Source organism: Microplitis demolitor, chromosome 4 (genome assembly GCF_026212275.2).
Source record: "Microplitis demolitor isolate Queensland-Clemson2020A chromosome 4, iyMicDemo2.1a, whole genome shotgun sequence".
NCBI classification, from domain to species: Eukaryota; Metazoa; Arthropoda; class Insecta; order Hymenoptera; family Braconidae; genus Microplitis; species Microplitis demolitor.
This window is the reverse complement of record NC_068548.1, coordinates 23,836,953-23,846,874: the sequence shown is the minus strand read 5'-3', so window position 1 is coordinate 23,846,874 and position 9,922 is coordinate 23,836,953. Positions and strand designations below refer to the sequence as shown.

The following is a 9,922-nucleotide window of genomic DNA, read 5'->3' as shown; positions in this document are numbered from 1 at the left end:
TACACATATATATTCGAGGATGGACATCTCGAGCGTTTACTTTCACGTATTTTTTTTTGTACCTTCCACGTATTCCTTTAATTTCGGATCCAACGATCAGGTGACCACCGAAATTAGACCTGTTTTGATACAAAAGAAAGCATGATTTGTCATGCCGGTTTTTATTATTATTATTATTATTATTTATTTTTTTTTTTTTATCACCCAGCAATTTAATTGTTGTTAGTAATTTAAAAGATAATAATTAATTTAAAACACAAGCAAGCTTTTAAATTAAATTTTTTTAACATAGTAATTAATTTAAAATCACGAGTGGAATTTAATTGAATTTTAATTTTTTCAGCCCAGTAATAATTAATCTGAAATTTTAAATTGAAATATTTTATGAAAAATTAATAGCACAAAAAATAGGCAATTTTTCAAATACATTTGTTTTTATAAAATATATATATATATATATATATATATATATATGTATATGTTATTTGAATAGTCGGTAATTACATTTAATAATCGCGCGCAAGATAGGCCAACGAATGAGCCTATAGCAAAAAAAATGACAGTTCCATTTGAGCCGTTAATTATTGACTGAAAGTTAAAAGTTATAGGCATTAAAATAAAATGGATTACTTTTAATTTCTTAAAAGGTTCGATCACAAAGAACCCAAGTTACGAAAGTTGTTGGGATAATTGCTATTAATAATTACTCATCGAGAGCTAAACTGCATCTGCATGCTAAGTACCTGTAGATTTAACTGATACATTGAAGTTCCCACGTTTAAATTCCGCGTGCACGCATTAATTAGTCGACTAAGAAGCATTCAAATTCCATTAAATAATATTTTATTTTATTTACTTATCAATAATAATTATCCAGGAAGACTTTAGACACTTCCGTGTTACTTAACAGCCTAAAATATATTAGCCGTCATCGATATCATTAAAGAGGTTGTTCGTAGATTATTAATAGCGATTCGAATAATCCAAGCCGGGCATTAATAATTGAGAGAAGTGAGTGAGTTATGGGTAAAAAAACAATGGTAAAGGTACAAAAGCAGGCGTGGATGCTGTACCGGGGTAACCTTCTAAAGAAAGTGGCCTTGCACTATCTTTTGTGGTCTAGGAGTGCGGGCCGTTGAATCCATTGGTCCGCAAAATATTTACAGCAAAGTGAATGGGGAACTGGGTGATTTCCCTGTTGCTGGCTCTACCTGGATCAGGATTAAATTATTACGTTCACCATATAATAGCCGAGTGAAGTGTTGCACCTTAAGCGGTTGCTCTTGGCTCTTTTGATTAAGAGTAGGGGCTTTGCCTTTATAACCGAACCCACTTGCTTTTAATTTTGTAGTTCAGCTAGATCTTTTGTGTCGTGTACTATTTTTTGTTGTTCATCATGGTGGGTTTTATTGTCATTATTCTTTAAGTATTTATGACCTTTATCATCCCCAGTCCTCAGTCCCTAGTCCCTTATCCCCAGTTCCTGATCTCGAACCAAATCCCGGCGGTATTCAAATTTAGTGTTCAGATCAAAAGACGAGTTTTTAACTTTAGTGGTTTATTTCTACCGCACTACTTCCGTGGCCATTAGAATCAATAGTCCAGGAGACTTTTACTTGAAATTAGTGTTACTTTTGTTAACGACCCAATTAATGAAATACAACTCTATAAAGAGTGGACAGTTCCGGAAACATGACCTAGAACTTACGACCAATGGCCAGTGAAAGTGGAATTTTTTTGTCTAATAGTTTATGTTTTTATAAGCATCGATTTTCTAGATAATAGAAAAAACAAACAGTAATGATCCAATTTATGCTGAGGGATTGAAAGATTTATCTTTTTACTTTCAGTGGGTACGGAGATACACGCTGATAGCGGGCTTATTATTAACAACAACCGCCGCTGATAAAAAAGTTAATCTTGAGGATATTGAGAGGGATAATCTCCGCTCGGAGGAAAGATCCGGCAGTTCTACGGTAAGCTTCCAGCAAAAAAGCTACCAAGTTAAGCCGGAAACAGATAGTGAGGATTATCGATCAAGTAGTCATCAGTATCAAGCTATCAGAGGATTGGGATCTTACTCAACCGCTAAACCATTGCGCGATTACGATGTAAGATATTTTATTTTAATAGCCGATCAATTTATTTTTTTTTTTCTATAAATAATAAGTAACTAATTAATTTTTTTCTAGGCCGACAGTTACGTGCAAGCAAATCAGCAGAACTCGGACTATCAGCGGCAACCAGAAACTGCTAATGACAATGGCCAATCTTACTCTGATTACTCAGAACAAATAGATGTCGTGCCAAAGGGTCATTCAAAGTCTAATTATCACCAACAAGAGCCCCAATTTTATTTCAAGCCGGAAGTAGCTGTCGGCAATCAGTATCAAACGATTCAGCAGAAAGCTGCGACGGAAAAACATTTGCACGGATATAAAAGTACTTTGTTGTTTCTGTCTTAATGCAAAATCGATCGATCTGAAATTATTATTCATTGTCAGGCTGGACTATTCTAGTCCTGGATCGAATGCCCAGTAATTGATTGTTATTATTGTTTAAGGTACTGTTTACATTCCGATGAATCAATTGCTTGCGTACTATTCATACTTGTCGGGTCATGGGTCGCAGAGTAAGCCGCTGCATTCATTGGCCAGCACGGGAGCTGGATCCGATGGAGGACAGCAAATATCTATTCCTATTTATACATCCGATCACTACAGTCGTACTCCTATTTACATGCCATCTAAGCTGTCATACAACCCTCAGTCGCAGTATATTACATATGCATCTCAATATCCTTCGCACACACAAGCTATTATACCTTCAAAGGTAATTTAATTACTTTGTCATAATTTTTATTAATTACTCATTAGTAAAATTATTTATTTAAATTAGAGTCAGTAATTTTATTTTCTACGCGGCCCATTTTACCCCGAAAGTCATTTTACATCAAGTTATTTATTTCTACTTTTTTTTTTTATTTATTTTAATGAATCATACAAATGAAGTTAATGATAAAGTATATTTTTTATTTTTAACACCGCTCATTTTACACCGTACAGTTACTTTGTATGGCTTGATATTAATGAGAAAAAGTATTTATATGCTTGAATAATTTCATTTATAATGAAAAAAAATTTTTGAAACAGAAGAAGGCAAGTAAATTGTACTCGCACGTGAGCGCGTCATCAAAAGACCTACTAACCGGTACGCAGAGTGTGGTAGCGCAACCGCAGAGCCAGTATTTCCATCAAGAATTGATTTACCCGGAGCAGTACACGGCTACGGTAACACAGCAGGTGCAACAGCACCCGCACGGTAAATCCTACTCCAGTGCATCGCCGATTGCGACTTATTCTCAAAGTAATTCCCGACCGCAGACAAGTCATTTGGAGCAGTACTATCGCTATATTACCCCGGAACAGTTGCAGTACTTGGTATCCGCTAAAACAATTTATCAAGACGAGCAGCCTGACTACCAGGTATTCATTACATTTGTATTTAGTAGCCGTCCAGTTGTTTATTGTATTATTAATTATTTATTATCTCAACATGAATAGAGTCTACAAGCTCCAGAAGACGGTTTTATGCCTCCACAATTGCCAGCCAAGAATTTTAAGTCATCGTATCCATCAGCTAGTAGTGAAAGTACGCGATTACATTATTTGCAAAATCACCTGAGTCATTCATCCTCATCAGAACCGAAATCGCTTCTTGATTCTTATGTACCCAGTCATATTATCGCTGCGCAAGATGCTGAAAGGTAAAAAAAAAAATAAAAAATAAAAAAAAAAAAAACATCTTTTTCATAAACTTTTTTTGTTTCAGATATCGTGAAAGACCAATTAAACTTGAAAGCGGTTTCCTTCCGTCAAAAATAAATTTTATCCATTCCTACAAAAAACGAAAAACTGAATAAATATTTTTTTTTTTTTTAATTTTAATTTCACTAGAGATTAATTCCGAGACAAAAAACAAATTTTGGCTTAGTCCTAAAAAGCGTCGATTCCTTTGATATTTTATTTGTCGGCCAGTAACTCTACGTTAGTACTCAAAATCTTCGATAAGAACTATGAGGTCTAAATACGAATAATTTATCGATTTTAAATTATGACTGACCTCAAAATCTCAAAGAATCAAAAATCATATTTTGGACTTTGAACAATTTTAGATAGAAAAAGGAGTTTTGAGTATTTTGAGGCTCTAATCAAGTTTAATTCTCAAAGTGGTAAAATGGGACGTAACTACTACTTTGAGGACTAAACCAGGAAAACTTTCTATACTATTGTCAATCTCAAAATTCAAAATCGATCCTCAAAAACCTCATTGAGAACTTTGAGACTTAAATCTGAATTCGTTTTTTGACTCGGGAAAAAAAAAATTAATTGAGATAAGTTTTTATCTAGTCTTACAGAATTTTTCATGTAAATTTCTCCAACAATGGCAAGGAAACAATAATACAAACAAATAGATATAATAAATAAATTTCTAGATCCATATATTTGATTATTATGGTTTATATGTAATATAACTCGATTTCTAATTCGGACGTAACGTATGTCTGAAACGGTATTAGCATAATCCGTAATATCGAGTTGTATCACACGCAGTAATCGATTGACTCGAATAATTTAATTCGTTAATTGAAAAAAAAAAGTAACATGAAGATTTACTTAACCATACTATGTAAGAATAATTACTTACAATTGCGTTATTATTTTTCTATTAATCTATTGTTATATACTTTTTTTACATAAATAAATTAATTGATATGTAACTCGATAACTAATAAATATAAATATAAATAATAACAGTGTTTGTTAATTACTAAATAAATTTATTCTAGATCTTTGAGTCCGACAATTGAGGACGCTTTTACTTTTTCTAGTTTTCCACAATTTCTAGATGAAAAAAAAAAACTTAATTATTGCTATTGTTAATAATTCCAAGTATTTTATCCACTCATTGTGTGAGTAATTAATATTTATAATAAAATAAATGTTTAAAATTTCATTGACAGCTTGAGAGTGAAGCTGAGAAAGCGGTTCAAGAGATGAGCCAATAATCAGGGCTCACTTGCCTTGAAATATTTTAAATAAATATATATTTTCCTGCCTAATTTCGATCACTAATTTAATGACTAGATAATAAAAATATTGAGAAATATTTTAATGTCCACTCAAAAGATGGAAGCTAATGATTTTAAAAATAAAAATTTATGTGTAAAAAAAAAAGTAATGATTTATTTACTGTTTTAAATAATGATTTTTTTTTCGAAGTGATTAATAATAAATAATTGATGAATGAGTAAAAGTTGTTGCTAGGAGAGACGGCGATCGAAAATCGATCGGCACGTGGATGTAAGGATGGTATTGGCAGAAGTCTTCCTGGTTTATGCAGACTGTATCTCTTAGCAAAGTGAAACTGTATAATGGATGGGATGGCATGCTACGGACACGTCTGGTCTCACTTTGTACGAGAGATACTCATGTGTGACGGGGAGCGAGGGCATATAAGGTGGGATGCTGTGGCCTCGACTCCATCAGTACCAAACGCACTCGACCCAATCGAGTTAATCGTGACAGTGGAACAACTTACTGACTTATTTTTTTACTGAGAGATGAGAGTCGCTGGGCTATACGTAAGTCTATTCAATTAAACAATTAAGTTTTTTTTTTTTTTTTTTTTTTCACGCGTTACATACAATACAGTGAATTATTGTTTTATTGTCTGACACTTCTACTTAAGAGGCTTTAAGCCCGGTGGTCACGGTACATGTCACAATATTTACTTATTAATTGATGGGTTTTTTTTTTTTTTTTTTTCAATATTTTTCTTTTTGCTATTGACTATGATTATTACTTTTTTATCATGGTTGTATTTCAAATAGTTTTTTACTTGATACTTAAAATTGTTTCCTGGAATCGGCAGTTGTAATTACGGTGAAAGTGTTTCCGATTTTCCAAACACGCAAGATCGCTTCGCATTTAAAAAATCTGGCAGATGCTCATCCGAAAAAAAATATCATGAGAACGGGAATCTTTCTGAGTGAAAGTTACTCAATTGCTCTATTATTTTGTCAACCTAATGTTCAATTTTTTACCTTACTTTGATAGAGTAATTTAAATTTCATTTATTCCGAAATCGGAAATTCATCAAATTTTTTTTTTTTTTTAGTTAATTATATCTTCGTAATAAACAAGGTCATGATAATAAAATAATTTTTATATAAAATCTATAATTGGTAATTTTAACGGTAAATAAAAGTGAGACACTGAAAAAGTGGCAGTGAAAGTAACGATCTCGATATAGATTTATATCGGTGTCGTTCAATGATCTCGAAATGAAAAAAAAACCTGGATAGCTAAAGTGAATGTTGTTGCAGGTATTCCGAGTTTATTGAGGTTACCTTGACTTTCGTGTAACTTACTTGACCTTACTCATTGACATATGACCGTGTCAACAAGTCCACTTGCTACCAGTATCCTAATAAATCAAATTGAAAAGTTTTATATTAATTATTTATGATTTATTAAATACCGAGACTGCAACTCGAAAGTTATGAAATGCATCGGGGTCATCAAGTCTCGCCAATTTATTTATTTATTTTTTTTCACAGGTATTTATTTTTGTGGTGTTGGTGAGCTGCGAACCCGCTCCCAAGTTGGATCCGGCTGAGCAACCGGAACAAGGACAAGAGGAAAATGAGCAGCTTGAACAAGTGACCAATTCAACTGACGCTGATGCTGAAGAGATACCAGATGAACTGAAGATCGACGATTTACCTGGGCCGCTAATTATCTTGGAGTACGCAAATGAAAATTCGACGGATGAGAAATCTAAACGCACGATCGACAACAATCTCGGCTATGGTTATCTGAAAAATAACCTGTTTAGCGGGAAGTATAATTATTATTATCCAAATGGAAAGACAGGAACAACAGTCAGCATTGAGGAATCGATAACGCCGTTTGAGCCAAAAACAATTATCGAATCTGATAAACCCGTTGCGCAAAAGCTCGAGGCTGATTGGACGGCAAACTTTCCCGCTGGCCAACAAGTTTTTGGACAACGGACTAAATTACGGAAATTCAACCCATCAGATTACTCACATCAACAATCATACTCGACGACTGCGAGACCCAACGTCGCTTACACGACAATAAGACCTGAGTACAATCAAAATGCTTACACTACACCTAAGCCGATTTTTCAAAACTCGTACTCAAGCTACTCGACGACACCGACTTACAACCCTGAGTACGTTGGTGGCTTACATGCACCTGGATCATTTGAAACCGTTACCACAGTAAGCCCTCCTCTGTCCAGCGATCCCACCATATTCAATCTTCCTCGTTTTACTGTCGAGAACGGAGTCCGCTACGAGAACAAAATAATCTGGAAGTATCCCGACGGCAGGGTCGTCGAGCCGCCAATGTCCTTCATAAATTCTTATTCTGAGTACGCTGAGCCGCAAAGGACAAAAGTAAATCATCAGAACGGTTACTCGAATGTTGCCCACGAGTACCGCGAGCATAACACAGGATTTAGAAACCCAAATGGGCATCAAGGCGCGAGTAACATCCACGCCGAACGCAACAAGAATATCAACAGCAACAACAACATTTATTCACAACGTCCGGCGACATTTCCAAATGACCAAGATTCGCTTTCACAACGTCCAGGCGCTCAATCTCAGTCACAAGCCTTCAATTTGTCTTATCAAAATAATTACAGCTACAGACGTGGTAATGGCAATACTAATAACAATAATAATAATAATAATAAAGAGAGGTATGAACAAAGACCCTATTCAAAATACGCAGTGGACAGTTCTAACCCGGAATACACTCCAGCACCAAATAATTTGCCAATGCGGACCACTGAATCTCCACCAATATTAACCCAAGGCGGTCAGTTATCTTCACAAGTACTTAACAAATACAAGCCACAAGTCCAGCAATACTTGTCGAAATTATTCACCGGGTCCAAGAACAAGCCCTACAACTCGGCGAACTTCATAGAAAACAACTACGAGCAACTATTAAACTACAACCCCTCTATTTCTCAGTATGTAAAAGATCCATCATCGATTCTGCAAGCTTACCCGACCTTCATCCAATCAGGAAAATCTCTAGTACCGGTTATTATTCTCCGAGTAGACGGAGTGCGTCCAGTAGAACAACAAACTCCGAACATAAACCTAAAATCACTTCTTCAGCAGTATCTTACTCAGTATACATCCAAGCCCAGTCACGAACCTAGCCAAGAGTTCCGACCCAGTCCAGTTGATGATCTAACGTATTTGACTGAAGCACTAAAACGCTTCTCACCCAATACTCAAGAGCAGCCAAGCCGCCTTGCCAATTATCCGCTCGAGTACGATTCAAACGTCTACAATCACAAATCCAGTTACGATACCATCAATTCGGAAACCAGCCTCGATAATCAGCGGTATAAATTAACGAAAAAAAACGGGCAGAAAGTCAAAAGCGTCCAGATAATAGATGGCCCCCACTATCCAAATTGAGATGACAACTCTCACTCACTATTAAAATGTAACAATTAGCACAAAATTTTTAACAATCGATTTATAAAATTGTATTTCTTTTAGGTCTAGGGTTCTCAGGTCATTATTATTATTATTATTATTTTCTCAATTGGTTACGAAATAGTTACCCAGATAACAGAAGGACGTCTTGATGAGTTCTGAATGAGTTCCTATTTATGATTTAGACTGGAAGTTTTAAGAAATTCTCAAGATTTCGAATAAATCACCTAGAGAACTCAATAAGACGTCTTTAAAAAGAATTATTTTTTCTGACTTCTCAAATAAGACTTCAGTATGAATTTATCATGACATCTTAAGGAGCTCCTAATTTTGACTTCATAAAGAATAAATTTAGACGTCCCAATATATACAGAGTCTTGAAGACCTCTTAATTAAAAAGTTCTTAAAAATGACACCTTAAAGAAGTCATTATAAAACTTCTTGAAGACGCCTTCAAAAAGACGTCGTAAAGCTGTAATTCCGACTTGAATGCTGTCTGGGTAAATAAGTGCCATCAAGTGACGTATAGTTGGCTCTAATTATGCCCATTACTTAAAAATATAAATCTTAGTTATCTCTTAGTCTTTAAAAACGGGTATGTGCAATAAATGAATGTTTTATAATTAAATCTGTCAATAAATTATAAAATAAAGATTTGCGTAACCAAATCTTGACACTTCATAAAGGTACCTTTATTTGCAATTTAGATCATAAGAAAACATTTATAATACTTTAATAAATATCACTTTTGTATTTTTTATGACAAATAAATACTGTCAAGTAGCCATTTATTTTTATTAAACATCCCTTCCCCCCCCCTCTCCCCTAATTAATGGAAAACACTTTTCCCTCTGGGTTAAAGAGCGGAAATTATCTGGATTGAATAATTCATAAATCATAGGATAAATTTCTGAGGATGATATCTTTTGACGCAGCGTCGATTAGTAGTAATTAGCGACTGATAACTAAATTTTAGCGCAATAAAAATTAAAGCAGCGTTAAGTACACAGTGTAGTGGTCACGAGATGGAGGTATAGATAATTTTATGTTTTCACAAGGATTGTATCGCGAAATCTTACAACGATCCAGGCGCAATTAACAACAGACCGTTTAAACATCAGAGCTCGGTGATAAAATAATTACTATTATTATTATGGGTAGCTAGGTATTTTTATAATTCTACAATATGCTCATAAAGCCTGTCTGGATAGTCACAGTCTTGAGAGAATAGTTTACGAGTATCGTCATGTATAATGCGTGTGTTTCAGAGCGAATAGATCCTCCGTAGCATTGCGAAAGTAATGACCGGCAATTATGCATTCGTTTGTTTCTCTGTATTACAGCCTTGACTTTGCAGCCACCGACTTT

At 34.6% G+C, this 9,922-nt stretch overlaps 2 protein-coding genes across 2 annotated transcripts; both read left to right on the top strand.

Annotated features, from left to right (window-relative positions):
- The first annotated feature begins 1,368 nt into the window (after window positions 1-1,368).
- LOC103578757 (uncharacterized) lies at window positions 1,369-4,745 on the top strand. Its single transcript, XM_008559928.2, has 7 exons — window positions 1,369-1,399; window positions 1,851-2,111; window positions 2,193-2,442; window positions 2,564-2,832; window positions 3,153-3,485; window positions 3,564-3,766; window positions 3,832-4,745. Exons 1-7 carry the CDS (start codon window positions 1,397-1,399, stop codon window positions 3,920-3,922), a joined length of 1,410 nt encoding a protein of 469 aa, XP_008558150.1. The 5' UTR covers window positions 1,369-1,396; the 3' UTR covers window positions 3,923-4,745.
- Window positions 4,746-5,558: 813 nt separating this feature from the next.
- On the top strand, window positions 5,559-9,231 carry LOC103578756 (uncharacterized protein DDB_G0283357-like). The gene is made up of 2 exons (XM_008559926.3): window positions 5,559-5,644; window positions 6,623-9,231. Exons 1-2 carry the CDS (start codon window positions 5,624-5,626, stop codon window positions 8,531-8,533), a joined length of 1,932 nt encoding a protein of 643 aa, XP_008558148.1. The 5' UTR covers window positions 5,559-5,623; the 3' UTR covers window positions 8,534-9,231.
- The last annotated feature ends 691 nt before the right edge of the window (window positions 9,232-9,922 follow it).

Excerpts from the sequence above, each read along its gene's own strand:
- LOC103578757 (XM_008559928.2), top strand. Across the intron at positions 2,443-2,563 it reads ACATTTGCACGGATATAAAA|GTACTGTTTACATTCCGATG; the intron begins GTACTTTGTTGT and ends TTATTGTTTAAG. Across the intron at positions 3,486-3,563 it reads ACGAGCAGCCTGACTACCAG|AGTCTACAAGCTCCAGAAGA; the intron begins GTATTCATTACA and ends CAACATGAATAG.
- LOC103578756 (XM_008559926.3), top strand. The coding sequence starts at position 5,624 with ATGAGAGTCGCTGGGCTATAC. Across the intron at positions 5,645-6,622 it reads TGAGAGTCGCTGGGCTATAC|GTATTTATTTTTGTGGTGTT; the intron begins GTAAGTCTATTC and ends TTTTTTTCACAG.